The 27304-nt window shown below is 37.0% G+C and overlaps 1 protein-coding gene across 1 annotated transcript in view; it reads right to left on the minus strand.

Moving 5' to 3' along the window:
• The window catches only part of KCNH7 (potassium channel, voltage gated eag related subfamily H, member 7), a 554351-nt gene that overhangs the window by 96786 nt on the left and 430261 nt on the right, over positions 1 to 27304 (minus strand). The window contains exon 6 of the mRNA XM_012655830.1: positions 26971 to 27185. Within this exon, the coding sequence (XP_012511284.1) occupies positions 26971 to 27185 (215 nt within the window). The remainder of the gene's footprint in view (positions 1 to 26970; positions 27186 to 27304) is intronic.

Below are 27304 nucleotides of genomic sequence, written 5' to 3' on the forward strand. Positions count from 1 at the left end.
TGAAATGAAATTTCTTATGAAAATGGTTTAAATTTACTCAGATTTTTAATATATAAATATACATTCTTAAAGCATAAACATGTGTCCTATACATCCGTTAGACAGTCAATTGTTGTGGCAGTGCAGGACTTAATGGTGGCTGGCCTCTGAATACAAAGATTTCTGTCTGAGTGTATTTTGTCTTTAATCCAACTGTGCTACAGTAAAAGCTGCCCCAGATCAATCACTTTGCTTACAAAGATATTGTTCTGTGCAGGGTTAATTCAGTGAGTCATGCTGAGTAATGGTGTGCATTGTATTCTTGTTGGGGGTATAAGTAGGATCTGACTATAGTTTACTATGTACATTAATGTTATACATTTACAAAAAAATCCACTATCATGTCAGTGTGCATCCTTTTGTGCAGTTATGTATTCTCTTGTCCCAGTTTCATCTTTTTCTCCATGAATTTTTAAGTAGCTATGGATCCAGAGGAGCCATCTATTTTTCCAAATGATACGCTGGCCACCATTAATTACTTTTCAAATCCATCATCAGTATATTTCATTTTATAGCATGTTCCTTTGAACTAAACTCAACCTATGAAGATAGTCAGAATTTACCTAGTGTTGCATGAAATCAAACTTAACATTTCATTAATGTACTGCCTTATCTTACCTCTCTTTGTCTGATTGACTACATCTACTTCCTTGCCACTTTTAGTTCAGTATCAGGAGATAATCTTATACCTTTGTTTCAAATAAGTATATCAAATTTAATACATATATCAATGTTGGCTTGCTGGCTAGAGTCCAAAAATGGCAAAAGAGAGACGCTGTATGTTAAATGTGCAAGGAAACTCTTGCCTGGCAATCTTGTATCATGAAAAATACCTTAGAAGATACCAAAAACATTTCTGTGATACGTTATATTTGTTGTAGATTCAGAATGATTAATTCTCTAGTAAAGCAAGTGCCAGCTCAGGCTGCCATCTTGTGTAGTGTCACTTCACTAATAACCAGTTTGGTTCCTCATTGCATTTCAGGACAAGTAATAGGTTTTCAGTGACAGTATTCAGCTAAAATACTCAAATTTATCTAATTTCCAGTGAATTTTAGAACAATTTAATTGGACGCCAACATTATAAATAAATTGCTGTGGAATGAAGAGAGGCAATTCAAATATATTAAGTATCAAATGGAATAATGGTGAATAACTGAGGGAGAAGGAATCACAAACGAAGAGATGTATCATTTTAGTAGAACTTTGTTTATATTTGCTCTTGAGGGAAAGAGTAGATGTCAATATGTCATTTCCAAATAATTCTGTTTGACTTCAGGATGTATTTTAGTTCCTTCCTATGGCAATGGAAGATTTTGTTCTGGGAATTCACATGATATTAAAAGCAAAACCACACAGCCTAAAGGATTCCACACTGACTGAGACCTGGAAAGCTGTGTGGATTGCCTGTCTTTAGGGAAGAGTTTAGTCAGCAGAAGAAGTTATCTTGTCACTGAGAAGCTGAAGTAATTCTTTTACCAAAGGTTGCGAAATCAATATGTCAACTGAATTCTAAATGTAATCCACCATGCTAAATCAGCTGGTGAAACTGTACATTTACATGCCAGGAGCTGCCTGTCTTACTCCTTTTGGGCTGCTATAACAAAATGCCATAGACTGGGTGGCTTATAAAAAAATAGCAATTTATTTTTCACAGTTCTGGAGGCTGGGAAGTCCAAGTTCAAAGACATCAGCAGATTAAGTGTCTGGCGAGGGCCTGTGCTCTGGTTCATAGATGGCACTTGCTTGCTGTGTCCTTAGGTGGTAGAAGGGGCAAGGTAGATTTTTGGGCCCCCTTGTATAAGGGCACTAATCCCATTCCTGATGGCTCCTGCCCTCATGACCTGATTACCTCCCAAAGGCACCATCTCCTAATATCATCATGTTGGTGAGTGGGTTTCATCATATGAATGTAGCAGGGACATAAACATTCACACCACAGCCCTGAATCTTCTCAGCTGCGCAGGTTTTTGATGCTCACTCCCCTTGATCCTCTCCATCTGGGAGTAGTCACCCCAGCAGTGGTGGGCTTGGCAGTTGTTCCACTTTAATGTGTTTGACATCTGTTTATCTTAACTTGGAGAAGTCTGATTATTGGCCACATGACACACTTAAAGTTCCAATTAGAGCAGACAAATTCAACAGCAATATTGAAGCGTTAAAATAATTGGGACACTAAAATATAAATAAAAATTCCAACATGATGTGACCTTAGGCCTTTGTACTAAGAAACATAAAGTTTTCAAGCCAACACAAATGAAATTTGCACGTGATCTATTGATAGTTTCCAGGTAGTTACCACAAATAATGCAAGGTTATCAATAAAACGTCTTGGCAGAAGGATTTAATTTTCTCTCCTATTTCTGTATCTTGGGAAAACTATTTATTCTTTATTTTATATATTCGAAAAGTTAAGGTAGCACATGATGGCTAAATACTGTTATGAAATTGTATGTAATATTGAAAAAGTAAAGTCTTATCAACTCATACAAGCCAACACATTTTTGAACAAAAGCCTATTTTTTGCTCCTTGAGACAGGGTCTTACTCTTTTGGCCAGGACAGAGTACAATGGTGTCATCATAGCTCACTGTAACCTCAAACTCCTGGGTTCAAGCAATCCTCCTGCCTCAGTTTCCTGAATAGCTGGGGCTATAGGCATACACCACCATGTCCAGCTGATTTTTAAATTTTTTTTGTAGAGAGGGGGCCTCACTAGTTGTTCAGGCTAGTCTCAAACTCCTGGCTTCAAGTGATCCTCCTGCCTCAGCCTCCCAAAGTTCTAGGATTACAGTCATGAACTACTGCTCCCGGCTGCAAAAGCCTATTTATTTTAATGTAATAGCTAAAATTTCAGGGAATATTGACTGAGTAACAACTATGCTTTTGACCCATGTCAGAAGTGTGGCCAAGTGTGTACCCAAGGTGCTCTTCACCTGGCCTGGGTAGTGAGCACACAAACCAAAAATATTCACCACGTGATAAGGGCCAGGTAAGCAGGATTAATTGACTTTTGTGGGCCATCTAGGGTTGCTTCACAAGAGTACTAATTGAGTGAATCTTAAAGGGTAGCTGCTTTTTGTTTTTGTTTTTGTTTTTCAGTTGAAAATAAGATGCTTTTCAGAAAGAGGACACAACACTAACAAAGCTTGAAGACATGTTGGAGGAACCATTCAGTGGGATGAGGGCTAGGGGTCCTAAAGCCTTTTTTATGCATAAGGACTATCCAGGAAGCTTGTCAAAAGGCTGATTTCTTGCCCTTTGCCCTCTGAGTATAGGTGAGGCCCAGGAATCTGAATTTTAACAAGCATCTAAAGTGAATTCAATGCCATTAGCCTCCTGTTATATATTTTCATGTTTGTGTATGTGTACATATGCTTGTGTGTGTTTAGTATGTGTGTATGTTTGTGTGTGCATGTGTGTGAGAGTTGGCAAAAATGGAGGCTTGGAAATGGTTTAGGTGAAGGTCTGTGGGGAGCAGATTCTGTGCCTGTCTGCAGAGGTTGGCTTGCAAAGTGAAGCAGTTATTATGACTTTGCAGACTTCAAAATGTCAAATAACAGAAAGTCAGTGAAACAAACATTGACCTTTATCTAAATTGTGTCTTAAGAACTGCAAGTGAAGAGAAGCACACTCTTTGATGTAAACAACTCTATGTTGGACAGCCGTCTCTTCAAAACCAAGTTGAAATATCTTTATGGAACCAGGATCTGGGGTAAAGGGATGAATAAGTGGGTTTCAGAAGTAGGATTGACAAAGGGAGAAGGAGATTGCATCAGAAATCTCTCAGATCATTCATTCATTAAATCACTCAACCCACATTTATTGAGGATATACTATATTCCAGGCACTGAGCTAGGCTCTATGGAAACAGAAATAAAGTCACATTCTTTCTTTCAAAGAGCTCACATTTTAATGGGGGCCATAGAGAAATAAGCAGACTGACAACACAGTGTAGTGACCACCATGACAAAGTTAGGCATAGCAGTTCGGGGAGTGGAGAAGGGCTACCTAGTCCAGAATTGTGTGCATATGTGTTGTGTGTAAGGTCTTCCTGGAGGAAAACTTAACTCCCTGAATTGAGTTTTTAAGGATAAATGGAAGTTCTTCAGATAAAGAAGTATGGGGGAAAGGCAAGGGAAACAGCCTTGTAAGATGTCAAAATTGGCTCAGCACTGTAGGTTGCTGTGGTTGCACAATATGGTGTGAAATGGTTCCAGATAAAATGGGGAAGTTTTAATAACAATCTACTCTTATTGGGGTCTTTCTATTTATTAATACTAGATGCTATGCCAAGAGCTGCACAAGGATTATCTCATTAAATTCTCACAATAATCTTATAAAGTAGGTATTTATTACTGTTTCAGATTTCAAGGAAGGAATTGATGCCCCATGAGGTTAACACACTTACCCAGGGGCGTAAAACTGAAAAACTGTAGAGCCAGGATTAGAACCCAGGCAGGTTGGCTTTAGAGCTTAAGACCTTAAAGATAATTTAGTACTGTCTTTATGCACTGTATATAAAGAGTCAGAAGAAGAAGATTAGAAGTTCTCCTGAGGATAGTTGTTAGCAGTTAAATGACATGATCGGATTTGCAGTTTTTAAAGACCTCTTTGCCATAGCAAAGATAGTTTCATTGGAGTGTATCATAATTGAAGGTTCTGAAACTAATTAGAGGTGGTATTATAATTCTAGAGAAAAATGCTGAGGCCTTGAATTAAGATGGTCTCTCCATGCGGTAGGCAGTCTTTATGATGGTCTTCAGTGATTTCTATCTCCTAGTACTCATGTCTTTATGTCATCCCCTCTTCTTGAGTGTAGGCTGGACTTAGTGACTTGCTTCTGTTGGATAAAATATAGCAGAAGTGACGAAACGCTACTCCCAACACAGTCATAAAAAGACCGTGGCTTCTATCTTATGTGAACTCTCTCACTCTATCTTGGCCTGCTGCTCTGGAGAAAGCCAACTGCCATGGTGTGAGGCAGCCCCACTGGAAAGCTCACATGAGTAAGCTCCGAAGAGGATCTTGTGAAGTCAGCCAACAGCTTGGCTAACAGAGCCTTGGGAGCAGAGCCCTTCCTAGGTGAGCCGTGAGGTGATTGCTGCCATTGCTGGCTGAAACCTTATTTCAGCCTTGTGAGAGACCAGGTGCCAGAACCACCTAGCTAAGCCTCTCCTTGATTCTCCACCCACAGAAACTGTGAGATAATAAATGCTTGTTGTTTTCAGACATGAAGATTTAGGTTCATTTGTTCCTCAGCAATAGATAACTAGTATGTCAAGAACTCTCACCCTATCATCATACATAACTACATGCCCCTGGAGACACTTGGTATAGATATGGCAGGTTGACACTGTTTAATGAGGCCATTTGTGTACTGAATAGTTTTTAGGACAATTTTTCCAGGAGAATATTACTATCTCTGATTGACAATAAAGGCCTAATGACTTGAAATTGCCTCATAATAATAATCTGTTTTCTCACAAAATATATTTTTGGTATATCTAAAATAGTTTTGGAAGATCTGCTAGTGAACCCTATGCCAGCTAGCGTGGCACGAGGCCAGATAACAGTGTTTGCATTCCCAGTCTCCGCCCAGATTGTCCCTCATTCTGGAGATTATGCCCCATATTTGGATGTTTGTAAGAAACCGCAAGTCTTACAATATAGTTGTTATTGTAGCACATACAGTATAGCCAAGTGACTGTTGAGATACATACAGCAAATGCTTTTTGATGAAGATGAGACTATTATGCACGCCTACCTCTGAATTTCGTGAATTTATAGGATATTTATACCCCTTAAATGACTGCCTTTCACTATGTATTATCCCCCAAATAGTTGACAAAGAAGAGGGCAAATTTAAAATGGAGTCCTTGAAGGCCCCCACCCACCTGTGATGTGTACTTTCTCAGCCCATGAGTCACGGGCTGTGTGCATACAGTTGGCTCAGATGAGCTGGCACCCTTGAAACTGCAGCAGCTGCACTAAACAATTACCAGGCTCTAACTGAGAAAATTTCCCATGGGGGACAAAGCGCCAGCTGGGCATTGCTGGTGCTTGTCTGGTGGACGTTTGTTAGTTTTTATGAACACTGAAATTCCCAGGGCAGCAATCAATGGGCGAGATAATTCAACCCAGAATACATTAACCCAGAAAACTGCAAGTGGAGGAGACCCTTTTGTGGGGTGCTCTCTGTGCCTTCTGCAAAGCAAATTGTCAAGACTTGTCGTGCACATTTAGAACTCAGATGAGGCCTCCTGAAGTCTGGCATCTCATTAAAGGCGTCTGATGCCCATTAATGAAATTCATTTTATCAATTCTCAGCTTTTTTAGTGAAACATGTTGAAATAATGCCCTTAACTTTCTGGTCAAACTTACACTAAGACTTTATACATAGAGAAAACTTCCAGTATTAATCTTCCAAGACATATTCATTAAACCAGAGGCTATATCAAAATATTAGTATTTGCCTGGTATTACTATTGGATAAGAATACCTCAGAGCACCTTAATACATTCGGTAATTCAGAAAACCTCATTATCTTGGAACTATCATTTAACTTGTTTTGAAGACAGATGCTGAAACGAGGTGATTCTTAGAGAAGATTTTATATTTTAATGTAATATGTATTTAAAATAAAAGTTATTAATCTTTAACTAATGATGAGTTTTCTTACCAGTTCATTTTAAATTATTTCCATTTTACTAAGCTACATATCATTTGCTCTGTATCTTTAATATTATAGGTTCATTAGTATACTTTATTAAGTAAACTTTAAAATATCTTTAAATACAACTAAACTTGAGATAATCAATAAAACAGAGGTTAAACCCTGTCTCATCTTTCATAAATAATAATGACAGAAGACATCATGAGTCATTTCCTTATACGAGTTGAAGAAAAAATACCTTTCCAGGGAATATTCGCAAATTTGAACCTTCAAAGAATAAGATCCTATTGTTACCTCTAGTAGAAACATAGCTTTTCTGGTGTTAATGGTGGTTATACATATGATCAAGTCACGCATTTGCAATAAAGCTTTTATATTATAGCAATAAAAATGTGCACTTGTCAGGAGCAGAAATTGAAGCCCGGGGTATCGGATCTATTTATGTTTCGGTTTCCTCAGAAGTTAGGAAAGAGGACATCTAAGACTTAGGCTGTGCATGTAAACCTTATCATGCAGAAGCACTTATTTAAACTGATTTTTAAGGAGAAGTTGCCTAACTGCAATAAGAAGAACAAGAGTGAAAGAGAAGTATAATATTCTTGCCTAGCACTAAGGAACAATTAAAGGCAGTATCTTGAAAGTTTAGGGTCTCAGGATCATCCGTGACATTCTGCAGGTTGTACCGCCGTGGCATCTCTACTTACTAGCACAGACTCACCCCGGAAGCGACTAAGGCCCTGTGCGCATGCGCCGCAAGGGCGCAGCCCGCAATATGCCTTGCAGAGTCAAGGCGTCGGGGTGCAGGAGGCCAAGCCAAGATCCAGGGCTTGTGAAGCACAAAGCTGCCTGGCAGCTTCGCCAGCCGCCTCTCCTTTTGGCACCCTTTCCAGTTCTATCTCCCTTGGCAAGTTGGCTTGAGAAAAAAGTCAACAGGGTCTTTCCTGTAGGCTTCAGAGATAGAACAGAGAAGAAGGGATTTTAAATGTTGGAAGTTTTACTTTTTTTTGTCTCAGCAGGCAGGCCCTAAAAAAAGCAGGCTGTCATTTCTGTCTTCACAGGGAATAATACTGATGCACATAAGAAGCAAAAATATTATGAACCCTACAAAAAATATTTTGTTCTAATGCTTTCTTATTTTTGGTCTTCTATTACTGGATGAAATGCTATTCCCTTCTTAAAAGCCAAATACCATAATCGATTTAGGAGGGGACATGGTAGAATTCTCAGTCCACCTTGCCTCTTCAAACATACACCTAATTTTCCTATATAGCCAACCATCCATCCGTCTATCCACCCACCTAACTCTTGCGGAGCACCTGCAATGTAACAGACACCGGGAAAACTGTGAGAAACAAGAAAGCCACAGTCCCTGTCCTCATGGAGCTAACACACTATCGGGGGAAGATGGCCATGACACAAATAGCTACACAAGTAAATATTAATATTTCATCATAAACGTGTAATATGAAGTAATAGAATATAATAAGTATAATAAAAAGTAATATGTATAATAGAAGAAAAAAGAAGGCAATATGAGAGTGTAAAACTGGGTTTTACAGTTAACTGAGGGTAAGGAAAGCATCCTTGAGGAAATGGTATTTGAGATAAAGTGGGTGAGGTAGGTTGGGAGTACGTAGAGGTGACACGAGGCACTGATAGAGCTCATCATGCAGGGCCTTAGAAAGGTCTCCATACCCTGGATTAAGTACCTTGGGGCTCCCAACCTTTTCCTTGATGTAGGTTTCTCCTGCAAGAAGTTATGTCCGTCTCCCACTGTCAGTTCTAAATGCTCCATCTCTTCCTACTTAATTGTTCTTTGTAGTACTACAGACTGTTAGAGGTGAGTTTGCCAGTGGATCATCTAGCCAGTGTCTGTGACCTGCTTAAGGTCAGGGAGCATCATGTGTTATTTCAGTGGCGAGCATCTTGTAGATTTAATCAACTTGTTTGGCATAAAATGTTTTAAGTGTAATAAGAATGAAAAGTATTTTGTTGGTCTTTAAGCTAAATATTTAATAAGCTAAATATTTCCCTTATTCATTTTGCACATTCTCCCCTCGGTCCCACCTCAGCTCACTTCAGGAAACACACAAAACTATTTCAAACCAAGTCCTCATCTAAATTGATGCAAATTCAAGATTACAAATTCTGAGTGAATGAAGTTTTGAAGGCTTATGTGATATATTCTTATTTTTCCACCTTCCAGTCCAACATGAAGCCACAGAATCATGATTCATTGAAGTTTCTGGTGCTAATTTAATTTTAAACCACCTGCTTGCCTTCTGTGTAAGGTAGGCCCTCAGGCAGTTAAAGCTCCTGCCCTACTTCACAGTTTCTTTTATGTTCTGGAATGTATCCCATTTTAGAGAGCAGGTTAAACTCTAGAACAGGTCCTTAATCATTGTGACTCCCAGGGCTTTCCTGGTGCTTTTGAGAAGGAAGGAGAACAGACACAAATAAAACATATGGGGAATTTTTATTTTAAAAGCTTCAGGTCTGTTCACAGAAATCATGAGGGAGGGGAGAGAGGGACAGTACAGCACTCTAAATTTAGGTCAGTGGGAATGACTCAATTATTGGAAAATTCTACTTCTGACTGATAGAATGGAGCCAGGTAACAAGAATGGGGAAAATGATGATCTCAAAGGCTTCTTTTAAATTATCTAAAAAGTAATTCAATACCTTGAATTTATATCTTACATTTATTGATAAATTGAATATAAATTATTTATTTTTAAAACTAAGGCTAATTATTTATTTTAAAGGATACCCTTATGTATTGATCAAAGGTTTTATCTTATATTACAGGAATATCAGAGATTGGATTTCTGGTGAAACAGAAGGCTTATGAACTTTATATATTCTTATAGATTCCAAGAAAACCTTTGCATTTATTGATGAGAGCAAATGATCAGTACCCAAAACACAACTCAAAACTCAACTGAATGAGCAGTTAGCTTTGACAATTTAAGCATAAATCAAGATACATATTTTGTTCCTTGTTTAACTTTCACAGATTAGCAATGAAATTTATATGTATAACCATAAGATAAATAAGCACTCAGGGAGCATTTATTTGAAGAAATGCAATAGATGACGTCTCCTAAGATAGAGGCAGCAAAAGTAAATTCAAGATACAACATTAAGGGATCAGTGTGAGTGTGTGTGTGTGTGTGCATGTGTGTTGTGATGATTTATGACTAAAATATACTGTGGAATCAGATGTCAAGAACTGTATGAAAATAATATTTTTACCTACCTGGGGATGCCTTTGAGGAGGCATTGCCAAGAGCCCCTCCTAATACCCCTTTTTAGTTCATTAATCCCTGATTTTTAGTCTTTCTTAGAAGGGAAATAAGTGCAGGCTTATCCTCAAGATAAGAGATGGAATTTATTTTAATTTCTACTTCTTGACAGTGTCATCTTAGACTTTATTTGAAGATATTGCAAATGTAACCTGATATTCTGTTAAGAATGATTTCGCCAAGGAGAACATCATTTCTTAAGAGTTTAATGAACCTATTTTAAGACATCAGGAGAGGAAAGAAAATCTCTAGCTGAAGGCAGGCACTAGATAAAGCTATAAAAAATGAAGTTCAGATTGATTAATATAAGAATTCTGCTGTTTTTTTTAAAATCTAAGGTTTAATGAAATACTACCATTTTAAATGGACATCTATGGTGTATTCATTTTTCATAGTTTTCCAGACCAAATTGCAAATGGTTCAGTCTACAGTAAACACACTGTGTCCTACATTCATAAATTCATTTCGAATCACAACTAATTCTCCTTTGTCAGGAGAAGGCTGTTTTAATGAACCTCTAAGTCTTTCTGAAGGTGAAGAAAGGAAAACGATTATGCATTAAAGTTGGGTGGTACCTGAGGAAGGTGTGGTGGCGGGGAATTTGGGACGATGCAAATTGAATCAGAAGGTCTGCTTCTAAAACACATCTTTCCTTTCTCCTGCCATCCCTTTACCTCCCTCCTGCATGTTTCCATCAATAAAAGATTCATTTGAGTTTTAATGAGTTTCGCCTTCAAGATGCAAATATATCCCAGTGAGAACAAAACTCTGTTTTTCATGCAGCTTTTTACATGAGATACTCTAATCAAATTAGCAGCATTCAGAAAACATAGATTTTTATTACAATAGGGAGAACTTCGGGATTTTATTTTTACACAAACTCTATTTATAGCTTTGTATATTACTTTAGAACATTGGGGTAGTCTATCAGATAGTCATTCATAACATGAAGGGAACACTTTGGGGTGGAAAACCAACCTGCAAGATTGGTCTAGCTTCTAGAGTTACTGAGTGTAAGGGGTCAGGGAAAAGGAGGCAGGAAAAAGGAAGGTGGTTCAGAAGTGGAAGCTGGCCCATGCTCCTCTTCCTACGGCCACCTCTGGGACTTTGCCTCCTCCACTCACTCGCTAGAAAATCTCCGTGCTATCTGTGCCTGCCTGGCACCCTCACGGCCCCATCTCTATGTGGCTCATGTCCTCTACTTTCTCACTTCCTTCATGTTTCAGTGTAGCCATCACTTCCTCTGACTCCTCCAGACTCGCTTATATGCCCTTTTTCTGTTACAGTGTAAACTTTGATACATGGTCTCTTATTCTTTCTATCTGCCCACCAAACTAGATGGCAGCGATGAGTCACCACCATAACCAGAGCTTCTAATACAGTATCCTGTTCAGAACAGGTATTCCACAAATATCTGGAGAATGAGAGAACTATTTGTGGTTTTGCCTTGGAACTGACACTAAACATTTATTGAGTGTTTACAAAAAGGAAGATATTATGCCTACTTTACAAATTAGTAATCTAAGACAAAGAAGGATAAACAATGTAGCCAAGAATGGGGCAGGGGTGGGGGGAGGCTAGAATTTGAATACAGGCGATATTCTCTTATTTTCTCTTGTAGAAGTTAATGGAATCACAAAGTCTCAACCTCTTACAATTCAGTACAAGCTGGGCCTATCGAGGATGTTCTATCCAGAACAGTGTCTCCCCATCATTTTCTGCCTCTTTCATAAGTAAAAAGGAAAGGGCAAAAACAGAGTATATAAATGGAGAAGTACATACAATTAATTTGTCTCATTTGACCTGCCTGGAACTTAGTAGGAACTCAATAAATGTCATATGGATGGATACATGAGATCTTTATTCCCTCTTATCAAATAAATTTTATCAGAAGTTAGAACCCTCTATTGTGAATACCAAAAACGTACTATGTGCACTAAATAAAATGTGCATTTTATTTAACCTGATTACCAATTGATGAGTGAGCACTGTGTTAGTTACTTTGAGCAATGTTTTAAAAAGATGCTATGATTCTATCTTCCAAGGCATAGTTAAGAAGATGAAAGAAACTCATTATACACACACAAATATACACGAGTATCTATTTATCTATTATCATCATCATCTAGCCATCTACCAAGAGATGCAAAGCAGTATAAAAATCAATTGTTTAGTTGTATAAACATAGACTAATTAAGTGTCCTTAGAGTTTAAGGATGAGAGAAGTTAATGCAATCTGGGAAGGCTGTAAATTTATCTGGAGGTAATCTGGCTCTAAGAAATGGGAAGGATTTGATACATAAAGAAGGATGGCATGGCAGTATTGCTAATCTAGGAAACACTACAAGCAAACTTGCAGGTCTTGGCATGAACAAGAAAGACAGGGGGAGCTTCAAGAAGACTGACCAGAGCAGATGTTATATGCTGATGAGGAGTGAGAACACAGTGACAGGGAAGGAGGAAAGCATGAGTAGTGTAAGAGCACAATGGGGTGAGGAAATACTCAAATATCTTTGTACTCTGTGTGTGTGTGTGTGTGTTTATCTCCCATGAAGATGGGAAGAAATGATTCCAAAGGATATATTATAGCAGTTCATGTGGGTGATAGTACAACAAAGGAATTAACCTATTAAAGTAAAAAAGTTTCCCCTCTAAGACACAGGAATAACTTGCAAACAATGCCAGTACTTTTAAGCAGCTACATTAAGTTTGCTGATTGAACCAGAATCAAGGTGTGCAGCAAGTCACTCAGGTTAAGCATTAAGCCAAAGCAAGAGAAGAGAATGATATTATTGATGTCTGCTGCTTCCTATAGCTATAGAACCTTGGGAAATTGAAAATGCTGCAGAAGTAGGTTCTCATAATATTTACAGATTAACCAAGAATATTTCCTTCCTCTACTGGACAGCTACCAAAAAAAAAAAAAAAAAGAGAAAGAAAGAGAAAGAAAAAGAAGAAAAAGTTTCACTACCAACCAAGTCTATTCTGGATGTTTTCTGAAACACAAACTGAATATCAAATGTCAACTGAATATAATTATATGGCAGCTATTAGCAAGTTACTTTTCACCTGTTGTAACTGAATATTACTGGAACTATTATTCACCAGTGATTGTGTTTTAGATTTATTCTCAAGGGCTGAGGATGGCCAAGGACAAGGAATTAACTCTCCATAAGTTAAGGAAATACAAGTAGAATGCAGAATAAATAGCAAAGTATATTCTTGATCTTAATATCTTCTGAAATTTCATTACTGAATTTCATAAATTTTTAAATAGCCAATTTAATGTTCCATATGAGTAGGAAATAGAGGTGTTTATATTAAAATAATGCATAGGAAATGTTTTTAAAATTTTACCTTAAACCAATTATTTCAACATTTGACATTATAACCTCTTCAAGATATTGTTGTCAAGGGGCCATACTAGCTAAATCAAGTTCCAGGCTATTCCCTCCATCCATGGGGCATGTATTTCTGTATTTTGCTGTATGGTCTTTTTATATGAATTTTAATTTCACACAGAATTAAAGAAAGATGCTGCAATGTGGACATACCATTCTTGATAACATCTAGGAATCCTATTTTTCAATGATAAAAATAATTCCCTAAGGAACAGAAGTTCATTGTTTTCTTTGTTTCCTTTTTTATATTCTTGAATATTGTATCTCTTTTTGACAATTAATATCAATTCTACATTTGAACCTGTTGGCACAAAAGTAGCATCAGATTCTTTTTTCTGAGAATGTTCTCGGAAAAAATGAGCAATAAGTATCTAAATTTTAGTCACTGTGTTAAAAAAAATTAAGTTTTCTTTCCTACAATGTTAATTTTCTGTCTTATTCTTGAGTCAAACAGTAGAAGGTTCATCTTCCCAAAAGTACCCAGTTTGACTATTTGGTTTTAATTAGTTATGGAAACTCACTCTGCTTGTACTTCTTGAGGCATTTATCCTGTAGAGAAGAGGTTGGGGACTAGAAGGAGTCAGGTAGGAGGCTGTTGGAATTCTGGCAAGTATCAGCTTAGGTGACAAAGAGAGCATGCAGGAATTAAAATGGCCTTGTTCTCAAATGGAAGTGCCAAGTAGAAAGGGCACTGGACTTAGAGTCCAGAAATTAGGGTTCTAGTCTTGGCTGTGCAATTAACAATTTTTGGGACTCTATAAAATTCACTTAACTCAAAATTCACCATAAATGTAAGAACTTGATGACTAGAATCAATGAAAAAGTCTAAGCAGTTTTGGTAAAGGGAAGCAAGGAATAAATAACAGAACTAGACTAAATGTATTTAGGATGTCTGACTAAATAAATCAAGTCCTTCAACACACACACACTCACACACAGACACACACACACACACACAGTCTTATGAGAAAGACAAAATATAAAATCACTTAGAATGAAGCGAACCTGCTGAATCCGGGGTAGCGAAAAGGTCTCAATGCTCTGTCTCTTTGAGCCCTCTTCTCCTACCGACACCAACTATGCTAAAAAGCACAAGTTTTAAAACTATTCAAACAATTGCATTAAGACGGTCTCATATTTTGTACAGACAATTTCATAGTTTTCCTCCAAAGTTTCTACAGTAATAACATGGTGAATAAACCAGGGAGACCACAACTGTCAGCATGAATTCTAATTTATCCATACATAATTCTTTTTTTTCGAGGGGGGAAGTTAGATATGATAGAGAAGATCATTGTGTAGAGCTATAGTTTGGATGGTTGTACCCCAAAACTCATGTCGAAATTTGATTCTCGATGTTGGCACTGTGGGCTAATAAGAGGTGTTTGGGTCATGGGGGCAGATCCCTCATGAATGGCTTGATGCTCTCCTCATAGCAATGAGTAAGTTCCCACTCTAGCAGTTCTCACAAGAGCTAGTTGTTAAAAAGATCCTGGCACCTCCCTGCTCTCTTTGCTTCCTCTCTCACCATGTGATCTCTGAACATGCCGGCTCCCCTTTGCCTTCCATCCCTTGCAGATGCAGACACCCAGTCTTGAACTTTTCCAGATATCAGAATCATAAGCCTAAAGCCCCTTTTTTCATTATAAATTAGCCAGCCTCACATATGCCTTTATAGCAACATCAAATGGACTAAGACATATGGAAAGGAAATAGGATCTAAGGAACCTGTGTCTCTGTTGTTTCTCTTGATCTTAAACAAACAAAAATTTAAAGATTTAGAATGGAACAAAACTACCTCATAGATGACATTTGATCAACTTCCTTTTGAGCTAATTTTTTCTGTTTTCTACCTTAGTGATCTAAAGGAGTAGTTTGGATTCAAAATGTAGACAAATTTGTGGGAATCTGTGCAAAAAACATGTTCAAAATCTTAAAATAACTAATCAGAAGCCCAAGCTTAGGGGTTATTTTATTTCATTATAGATATCTAAATATAAAAATATGATAATGATATCTCTCTTTTTAATACTCAGTAGGTTTATATTTTAGTTTTTACTGGCTTTCAAGTAATAGATTATGTAGAGTGGAAAGAAGAAATACTTGTATTTGGAAAATACTTTTTCTTTAGGTAACTTTTCTGCTGAACTCTCTTACTTGCATTATCCATTTACAAGAATTAAAGAAAGCTCTCTGATCCTTAGGAGTTATTCATTAATTTCTACAGCAGGAAATGTAGGAAGAAGAGAGGAGAGGTTTTTACTGAAAACACAAAGTAGGTTGGTAGGGTCTGAGGATGGTAAAAAAGAGAGAGAGAGAGGTTATGAGAGGTAATATAGTAATCAATTTTAGAAGTAATTCAGGTGCCTGCAGGTAGAAAAAATTTAAGGTCCTGAAATCACTATTTTCCAGTACAAACCCATGAATAATGGATTTAGCTATGGGAATAATTTACAAATGACAGCTTATCACCATGAAACAGGATTGTACAGCTGAACTGACAGCTGCCAGTCAACCAAGAAAGAACAGTAGAGTATTTCTATTACATTCTTTTTTTTTTCTTTTGCCTCAGATCACTCAATGTCACTGAGCTTTATTGCCATGACCTGAAAATTAAGATTCTGTTTCTGGTAATAGTATTGGAATTTGTCAGCTTGACTGTTCACTTCAAATGTGAGAAGGATCAACAGGAATAAAGAAGTAGACCCAGCTGCAGACATTTTTTTCTGCCACATCAGAAAAGAACTGGGAGACCAACAGGAAGGAGAGGAGGTGGGGGGTGTGAAAATAATGGAAACAATGTGGGTATGTGACCTGGTTCTCCTTACACCACAGGCCACTTCACCTTTGCTCCGGTCATTAAAGTGACATCCTTAGTACCACCAACATCAGATCATTGGGACAAGGGGACAAAAAAGAAAGGTTCTTCACTCTCAACTCTTTGGCCATTAAAATGCAGCAGAAATTCAGCTTAACTATAGTCCTTTCAGAAGGGAAATTCAGACTCTTTAATTCTTTTCTCCATTACCCTGCTTCCCACATTTTCCCCTTTGTACCTAAGTGATTCTAAAGCAGTAGGCTTCAAAACACAGGTGTACTTATATTAGGTATATTTAAAACAGAAAGGGAAATACAGATGGTATTTTCTTCAGTTCCTCTAAGCTAAGTTCTATATTTGGAACATGGTTGGAAAAGAAACCCAAGTGGGCTTCATTAAAACAAGGAGGAAAAATGTATTCCTATTACACACATTCCCCATCTAGTGGCTATTACCCTATGCCTATCCAAAACTTCTTTCTTTTAAAGAGTTTTAAAATTTCTAACACATTCATGTTTGAGTTGAACACATAGTTCTCACAGTTGTCGATGAAAAAACATTTTGTTTAGGTCAGTATTGCCTAAAGAATCCCCCCACACGAATTCCTCAGGATATCAATAGGTGTTTTATATAAACAAACAAATGAACAATTAAAAATGGATTCTGTCATCAAAAAGTTTGCGAACTATTGGGTAAAGTTTTATAGATTTATTTAACCCAGGACTTCTTAGAACTGTTAATGTGCTCAATCTCCATGTTAGTTTCTGGAAGGGATAGTATTTGAGTAAGAAAACTTTTTTTCCAAGAAAATCTTGTGAGTCTAGTGTTCTGAAAAAGATACTTTAGAGCAGTGATCCCCAACATTTTTGGCACCAGGGACCGGTTTCGGTTTCATGAAAGAAAATTTTTCCACGGGGAGTGGGGACAGGGTGGGGAGAGGTGGGGAGGTGGAGCTCAGGTGGTGATGCCAGTGATGGGGAGCAGCTGTAAATGCAGATGAAGCTTCACTTGCTCACTTGCTGCTCACCTCTTGCTGTGTGCCACCACTCTCGATTTTCCTAAGTTTCATGGAAAACAATTTTTCCAAGGACAGGGGAGAGGGGAAAGGGGTGCAGAGCTCTGCAGCCTGATCCCTAACAGTCCGTGGATGTGGACGGGTATTTGTCCATGGCCCTAGGGTTGGGGACCACAGCTTTAGAGCACTGTGGTCTGGGCAAGTTCTCTTAAGTGGAGGTTATTTCTTAGAGGGTTTGTACAGTAATTCAATCTGACAGTAGCTGCCCTCTGGAGTCAGTAGCTACCCCCTGAAAGTAAGCTTGTTTCTCCAATATGATTGTTTAAATAAGAATTAACATCTCTTCATTTTTAACAAAAATGTTGCAATTAAAACATCACAAGAATATATAACTGAACCAGTTAATTCATTAAGAAATCTGCAGAAAGAGATACAACTTGTAATAACAATCGAAAACATATAAAACCCAGTTTTATACTGGATTCTCTTTTCAGTTTCTTTGAAAGGACTGTTTCCCAAGTCCTCCAATCTTAATAATATGGCAGCGGAGGCCACAAATGAGATGCAGATTGTTAAAAATCCAGGAATCTCAGGCTCCACTGAAACTTACTGAATTTCAGGGTTTGGGGGGAGAGAGAGTATGTGGGTGTCACCGAAGATTTCATTGATCAGGAAATTTTGAGAAACCCTGGGGAAGATGATATCTAAGGTTCCTTTAATTTTAAAAGTCTGTGAAGATTAACTGCTTTCTAATGAACTCTTTAGAAGCAATTGAGTTTTAGAGGGTTCATTAACTGTATATTTTTCCATTGTAAATGAGATCTGCAAAATATACAGAAGTAGAGCTAGAGGAGAAAATATATTACCCACAATCTTACCACGCAGATAGCCAATGAGACCTTTTATTTAATTTTATTTCACTTTTTTATTTGAGATTTGTTTCTAAATAAGATTCCATGGTTGAACTCACTTCCTAAGTCAAGGGATAGTTCATGTCACTGAACAATACAAGGCCTTAGGCTTCTTGGGTAGGTAAAAATGTCATGTCTGCTACAGAATTTTCATATATGATAAAAATTCTTTGTCTAATTTTCATCCTGTGAAACATGAAATATTTAGTGCTTCAGCCTATGTTCATTAGGCAACTCACCGTGAACTATATATTTGTCTCCATCCCTAGGCCATGAGGACAAATGAGCAAAGGAAGTCTCTCTCTTTCTTTGATTACTTTCTGTCCCTGGGTCTGACTTTTATCTCAAGGCTCAACTGGGGGAGAAAGAAGCGAACCTTCTTGGCAACAGATATCCACAATCTTCATGTGCTCAGATGCCATAGCAACCAGACTATTGCTATGTACTCTAAGTGAAATTATTTTTACCTGTCTCTTCTGACCACTCGTATTTTACTTCCTTACTTTAAGCATCTATTTTCAACCTGATTTCTCTGGCTGACAAAACTTTTAAAGGAGTAAATATTTTTTTTCTTCCCTTCATCTTAAAATGTGCGATAAACATATAAAACCGAACAGGTGCTTTTTAAAAGTAATTAAATATAAATGCTTCCCCTATAAGATATGACTTAAAAGCTACTAGGGTTTTGTGTAGATATGTTATTCCTTCATCAGGTAGAATATGAAGTATGATTTTTTTAGCTAATTAGGGTAATTTTAAAATAAATGAAATTTTATTTTAGTTGGAATGGTGATAAGTATTAAAATGCATATATCATTTAGTGAAAACAGAAAATTAATTTGTTGCTTTAAAAAAAATTCCACATTTCCCTTTTATTTATTTATTTATTTATTTATTTTTTGAGACAAAGTCTTACTCTTTTTGCCCAGGCTAGAGTGCCGTGGCGTCATCCTAGCTCACAGCAACCTCAAACTCCTGGGCTCAAGCGATCCTCCTGCCTCAGCCTCCCAAGTAGCTGGGACTACAGGCATGCACCACCATGCCCGGCTAGTTTTTTCTATATATTTTTAGTTGTCCAGCTAATTTCTTTCTATTTTTTTTAGTACAGACGGGGTCTCGCTCTTGCTCAGGCTGGTCTCGAACTCCTGAGCTCAAACAATCCGCCCGCCTCGGCCTCCCAGAGAGCTAGGATTACAGGCGTGAGCCACCGCGCCCGGCCTCCCTTTTATATTTAATATGTATATAGCATAAAATATGCTTGTAGTAGTCAATCGCTACTAAAATGTTCACAGTTACTTTTTATCTTTTCTTCATCACTGACTTGATTATAGAATACATTTATTTGACAAGAGAAGACTAGAAAACATAATCCAGGATCTCAAAGCTCAAAGCTTTGCATTTAATCAAAAGCCCTTGAAGGCAATGACCTTGACTTATATATTTTCGTATCAGCCATAGTACCTAGCACTTTCTTTTACATTTAGTAAACACTCACAAAATTGAACCCATAATTATCCTGAAGAATGTGCTTTACTCCTATTTGAAGCATTCAGATATATTGTTTTTCATTTCAATTTGCATATATAGACATAGTTTATAGACCAAACCCAGAATATGGAGAAAACACTGGATGGGAATTTCTGTTTTGCTGAACCAAGTTTGATGATATTCTATAAATAACAGCTAGATAATGGATGCCAAACTAATGTCATATTAAATTGAAAGTATTCAGAGGCAATTTCGTATTCCTGCATTGCATTTCAAATTTAATTTGGAATTTTGTGATTATTACTATTTCTGGCAATTCAAGATGAACTGTACAGTTTTATTGAGGTTTGCATGACATTTAAATTAGTTTAGATACAAAATGAAGTTTAGGAAAACATATTAATCATACTATAGAAATATTGCGAATTTTGTTTTTTGTAATTTCAAGAGTGAAGAATCAACAAGTCTTTATGAAAATAACTGGTGAAAATTAGCCTTTTTAGTTAAGTATAATTTTTAACTTATATTATTATCAAAAAATACTGCTGTGTATAGAACCACTTTTAGTTTGTAATTGTGTCTGGAAGACTTTCTAAATAAGAAAGTTTTATTTAACTGTCATTGAAGGAAAGTCACTTTTAATCCTATCATTGAAGGTTTAGGACTAAATTTATCCAATTTGAGCAACACTACAGAACATGTAAGAAATTTTGTACTATGAAGCCTGAGGTGATAAATAATTTTAAACATTAGCTTAATAAGATGAAATCAATATTATTTTTCCATTAAAATGTCTCCATTACAAATCTGTCTTCACCCCTAAAGAAGTGCTAAATTATAAATACTTGTTTTGGATTTCTGTCAAAAATAAGTATAAATTGTGTCATGGAATTACAATGAAGAGATAATGACCATATTTACAATGAACAAAGTTCGATAGAATGTAAAAGGCCATAATCTTTGAACTCGTGTTTATGTCAGTAATATCAGTGTAATTTTGCTTTTCCTGCAACCGAGTGGCACACCACCAAAAAAACTAAAATCCCACTATTCTGTTTTAAAATTAGCATAAGGTAGATGAGATATAAACTTAACTAGCAAATAACATCGGACATGAAGCTCCCCTGTCAAGGATGGCTTTGGTAGGCTTTTTGAAGAGTTTGAGGAGCTTTGGGGAAAATCTACCACATTTTCTTTCCTATGTCTGTAGCCTCACTTCTCTGATTAGTTACTACTAAACACTGAGATTATGACGTTTGGTGATACAGCCAAATGATACAAGTGTGTCCAATGGCCATGCTAACTGCTGAGGAGATTTAGGGACGAAAAGGGAGACAGATGAGAATCATAATGAGAACATATTTTAGAAACCGAGAATTTCACTTTGGGAGTCAGATGACCTCGGTTTGAAGGCTACTTCCACTATTTGCTGTGTGTTTTCTCTTGCTGAGTTCCTCCTCTATGAAAAAGGGATAATAATAATAGTACTAGCTTATGGGCTGTCATGTAGATTGAAATTGATACCACTTAGCACAAAGCCTAGCATATAGTAAATGCTCAAAATCCAGAAATGATTAAATTTACCATAATTCTATTTTCATTTCAAAAATATACTTACATGAGTCCTAAATATTGGGAATCTATTTTGGCTTTAGAGTTCTACATAGATGTATACATAGATTGTATAACCTTTTAGATGTTCAGAATTTTTTTTCTTGTGACCTAATTCTCTTTGTGATTACACCTAAACTATTTTTCTTGAGTATTCTCTCTAGTAAAACTATAGGAAGACTATACTTGTGGACTAATAGTAAACCTCTTTTTTATCTTCTGTTCTCCAAATTAAAATCTTTTGGTTCATTTAGATTCCTTCATACATCTTATTTTCTGACAATCTCAATGTGGGTTTCAGTTGAATTCATGAGACATTCCTTTTAAATAATGAAGGCCAACTTGTAGAACTACATATTTGGTCATAATTTAATGAATACTGAGTTTAAAGGGAATGTAAACTACCTTTATTTTCATGTTAATCATATTTTGTAGCATTTGTTATGTTAGCACTTATAAATGCTATTATCATATACTGTCATATAGCGGTTCTCTCAGTAATTTATATTATAGTGCCTTATGTATTGATACTGGTTTTATACTTCTGTGTCTCTAGAACCTACCAGCGCATAATGTGTATTCAGTGTGTTTGTGTGTGAGAGTGTTTGTGTGTGTGTGTGTGTGTGTGTGTGTGTGTGTGTGTGTGTGGTGTGTTCTCTGTGTGTGTGATTGATGCTGTTAATCGGAATTCCTATCTTCATCTTTGCAATGGGCCACTGTTGTTTGGTTCATCTTCTTTAAAGCCTCCCTTCTTCCACTCCGGTTTTCTAATGTGGCTGTCAGTGAAGGGTCAACATCTTCCACCACCAGGATGAGCATGGAACCCAAGTTGGTCAATCAGAGTCCTCTTTCTCTGAGTATGATACAGACATTGGAAGAGAGAAGGCCCTTCTCACCAGATCACTAACTGTGTGCATTAGGTGATACAGGGGAGTCTGAGGAACTTCTTTCTATTAGGTGGGGAGGGAAGTCAATACAAAAGAAAGCATGGCTGAGAGAAAGAGAGAGAAAAAATGTCATCACTTGTACAAAAAAATGAATGTAGTCTGCCCCAAAGCAGATCTCCACTGCACTTTTTAGTAATGTGACCCAATAAAGTGCCCTTTCTTCTTCATTTTTTGCTTAAGGTGGTTCCAGTTGAGCTTCTGTTACTTGAATTCTGTTATGGCATTGACTGATATAGTCACACATGACTAGCCAATAAAGATTCGGAATCCACAGAACCATCTTCTTAAATTCTTCTGATCCCCTTATGCATATCTAGGGAGAGTGATCTAATACAAACTTGTCAAAGCTGAAAATGACAACATAATGATACATTTCATCCTAAAAATTGGCATAACATGTGAACTACAACTAGCCTAAACAATAACAAAATCATGCAAGGGCGTAAAAATTTGTTTTATTTTTATTTAAAAGAAGGCACATATAGCCAAGCATTTGATCCTCAACTGAGAACTGCAATTGTGTGGTAAAGCAAACCTTACTTTTGTTCTACCCACCTTTTCTTATAGTTCATTGTTTACTTTCCATCATTGCACTAGAATTTGGTAGAAATGACCAGCCGGGCATTGCCTCCCTGAGATGTACATTACTGCTCATTAGCTTATAACAGCTAGATTACAATTAAGGAAGCACACACACACACATACCCCTTCTGAGAATTATTTTCTATTTCCCCAAATGAATAGAGAAAGTCAGATGGCATCAAAAGCTGATGCATCCCAGAAATTTGGCCTATTAAGACAAACAAAAGATGTCTGTAGAACAAGAATAATAGCAAAAATTGGAATCTTGTATAAGGGAAGAATCTATAAAGCAGGCATTCATTTTGGGAATTTTTGACTACAAATTTGCTCTTCCTTAATTCCATCCGATAACCTCAGTGTTTCATGTGTGAATCTTTTAAAATTCTCACTCTGTGTCACATATTATGCTTGGCACTAGTGATACAAACACCTCATACTTCATCCACTCTTTGGTACCTATAGTTCCCCACTCCAGATTCTTATTTCTAATCCTGGAAGTGTCTCAAGCTTCAAAATTCACCTAAGAGTTTATATTCCCCAACCACTACCCCAACCAACTCTCAACATAGGTTAGGTTTCCTTTCCTAGCATCCTGTGCACCCTGTTTTACCCATAGTATAATACTTCACACTGCATTGTAAGGCTATGTACCGTACCTGTCTGTCTCCTTCACTTCTCAAAGGAAGAGAATTTGCTTTTTAACTCTGAATTCCCAGTATGTAGCACTGTACAGACTAGCTCTTGATAAATGATTGTTGAATGAATAAACAAATACATGCATGCATGCATGCATGAATGAATCAATGAATAACAACATGGTCCCTACTACAAAGAAGCTCACTCTAGCTGGGGAGGCAAATAACTAATTGGCCAATTCTAATTCAATGTGTAATAGAGATAAGATCCAAGTGCTGAGACAGAAGAACATGAGCAGAGATTAATTGTTCCTTTCATTTAGGCCTTTCTCTCTTGATGTCTGTTCTATCGTTTGTGCACTGAGGAGTGTTTAAAATTTGTTGTTGAATGATCTATGAACAAAACCTTGACTTCTTTTGAAGAAAGGATTACCACACAAATCTATTATGTGAATAAAATAAATAAAAGTATTCAATTAAGAAAATACTGCTGGCTGCTTATGGGAAATATGTGGAAAATTTCCTGACAAAGAGAATCTCTACACAGGCCTAACAAAGGGAGTATAGAGAAGACAGAAGTATTTGGGTTATTACTAAGTTGTTTTTAGTGATGTGAGGACAACCGATGTTATAGGCAGTGAATATGGAAATTTCAGAGATAGCTATGATAAGGAAACTTCACAAACACGAAATGAAAAAAGAGTTATAGGAGAGCCCTGCTTTCAAGTACTTAAATGAAATTTCCAGAGGCTATGTTTGCAGGAGGAATTTCTCAAAATTTGATCTCTACATTGTTTGGTTTGACATATGGACAATTGGAACGTTTGTTACTAAGAGCTAAAGGGGACACTAAAAAAAGGTAGAGTGTTCCTACTTATCGTTTTTTTTTTTCCAGTTTCTGGTCTCAACTTTTATTCAGTCCCTCCTCATTTCTGGCCAGGACCATAACTGCTTGTGTTTATAATTTCCTTCCATTTACTGTATTTTTCACATTGCATAAAAAAGCGATCCTTTATAAAAATATAGTCTAATTGTAATCGTGTAACACCTGATAAAAATCTTTTGTCTCTATTATACCTCTCTAATTTGGGTTCTTTGGACAATGGGATGTGAGTACTCCACAATTTGGGGAAAGTATGAGAAGCTGTAGGGAAAGTGGGCCTGAGATTTACTCAGTGGTAAGTAGCTATCTCAGTCCATTTTGGCTGCTGTGATAAAATACCATCAACTGGGTAGCTTATAAATGACCAAAATTTATTGTTCACAGTTCGCAGCTGGGAAGTCCAAGATGGAGTTGCTGACAGATTTGGTGCCTGGTGAGGGCCTGTTTCCTTATTCATAGACAACCATCTTTTTGCTGTGCCTTCACATGGCAGAAGGGGGCCATGGAGCTCTCTGGGGTCTCTTTTATAAGGGCACTAATCCCATTCATGAGAGCACCATCCCGATGACCTAATCATTTCCCAAAGGCCTCACCTCCAAATAGCATCACATTCGCGATTAGGGTTCAACATATAAACTTTGGTGAGGACACACACATTCAGTTTATACCACTAGTTTAAAACATTTTTAAAATGTTAAAACAAATATTATAATATTAGGAAGCTAAATATAAAAGTCACAGGGCTTTCAAAGATAAAGTGTAAGATCTTAAAAGAATGTGAAGGTTTTGATGGAAGCTGCTGCATTTTACTTGGACCCCAAGGCATTTATATGAAAAGGTAGTAAATAATCCTCTAGAGGAGCAAGTTTCCAGCCTAGCCTTTATTAACACGCATTTCATTATGGCTATTTAATATGTGTTTCCTGTGCCACTAGGCTGAGAAAGTCCCCAGAGCAGGTGGCATCTCAGATCTACGATGGGTATCACTCTCTCCTGGCACAGTGGCTGTGCTGAATGTGGCAGGGTAGGGCAGCCCCTCTGGCACCCAAGCACATAAAACCTTTGCCTAAATCACACTTGGCTGCCCACAGGCCTTAAGATGTGTTTTGTTCTGTCTAAAAAAGAGTTCAAAAGCATTTTTTAGTCTGTCAACTTTTAGAAATTCAGAGTTTATCTTGAATTCTGGATTTCCACTTTCTTTTCTAAAAGTGGAAGCTTTGGAAATATTCATTGGTCAAGCATATCTGCGTGACCACAGCTGGCTGGAGCTGAGTGGCAGCTGTCTGTTCTAGAGGGGCCCTGCACTCTGCAGTTGGCTACAGTCCCCACGGCTGCCACTGTGCTACTCTATCATGTTCACTCACTTATGTTACTTTCAGGGCCCTGACACTAACATTTCTAATTTCTCTTCTGCTTCTTCTTCCGTATCTTAATTTCTATATATCCACATAGTGGTTGGTATCTCTAAATAACAACATTTTTAAGGTAAAAACTATTGCAAGTAAAATTCAAAGCTCTCAAAATGGTGTTAATACAACATGCATAACAGGCGACTCTTTGTTTACCAATACTATACTCATTTTACTAAATATGAGGTAAGAAAAGTGAAATACAAAGAGTGGAAAGCCTTATTACTACATAAATATTAAACTATATAGAAAGGACGCTCTCAAGAATGGCATGCATAATTTCTCATCTCAAATAAATGTAGACTACATAATTCTGTTTATAACTTATTCATGGTCTTTTCCTAGCTATTTCAACTCACACATGAGAGGTTCTTTAAAAAACAGTACTATTGTGTTGTTTGTAGTGATTATAATTACAGAAAAACCCTTATTAATTTAAAGTCTTAAATGCTTAGGATAGAAATTGGAGTCAAGTTTGCCTTTATATTGTGGACAGTTTATACAAAGATTTGCTAAGCAAATATACTAAGTCAATTGTTTGTAAAAGAACTGCTTACTTGACAAATTTTAGAGTCATGAGTTCCCATCAATGCAGTGCATTGTAAGCACAAGCTAGGTACTGCTTAGTTGGTACTTCGATATAATAAATAGAAATCATTTTTATCTACTCTTTGAAGCAGGACTCCTGCTATACAGCAACTTTTTACCCTAGTTCAAGTTGCAGTATTTATCTGAAAACAATAAGATATTGTTCCTGTAAAATGTATTGTTTCACTCTGACATTTCATCATCTCAGCAGCTCTTTTCCCCAAGTCAACTGACTTAGATATGACTCTATTTAGTAGAGTGAGTACAAAAAGGGAGATCACGGTTAAACGTAAATCCCAATTACTCCCTGAAGCTTCAATAGACACATCCATTACATTTAAAAAACATGCTTTAATAATGTGAAAGTTGGCAGCAAAACAATTAGTGCCCAAACAAGATGAATAGCAGGTTAACAATCTCTGCAACAACAGGAACAACAATACCAAGTTAGTCCATTTTTGCTTGGTCTCGTAATAGAAAAAATCACAGTATATAGCTTTATGAATCTGTTACATTAGAGAGTCACTCAACATCCCAAGATAAATAGGAGCACAAATGAGTGCTTACTCTATTTGATGGTAATTTAAAAGAAAAAGGATGTGTTTTATGGTGCAGAAAACAACCTCAAAAACAGTTGAAATTGATAGGAAAACTGTGTCCTACCTGGGTAACTTTTTCTGTCACATTGTGTGTTCGATCTTTAACCTTGGGTGCAATAATAGTTTTATCTGAAGAAGGAGGAGATGTATTCTTTTTCTCAGTTTTGACATCTGAAAAATTCAGAGTGAGCTGTGGAATCTTGTTAATGGTGCTGTATTTGTTGAGGTTTGAATCTGACGTAGATCCCAGGAGGCTTGACTTGATATGATTAAAGGGCCCTAAAAAAATTGGAAAGTAATTGTAAGAGTAATATAAGAAGAAATAGAAGAAGGAGATGGTTCTGAATGCCCTGTTAATGATCCATGACCAATGTGACCCTGATTCAGGTGTGACTAAA

Source organism: Propithecus coquereli, unplaced genomic scaffold, assembly GCF_000956105.1.
Source record: "Propithecus coquereli isolate 6110/MARCELLA unplaced genomic scaffold, Pcoq_1.0 Scaffold49, whole genome shotgun sequence".
Lineage (NCBI taxonomy): Eukaryota > Metazoa > Chordata > Mammalia > Primates > Indriidae > Propithecus > Propithecus coquereli.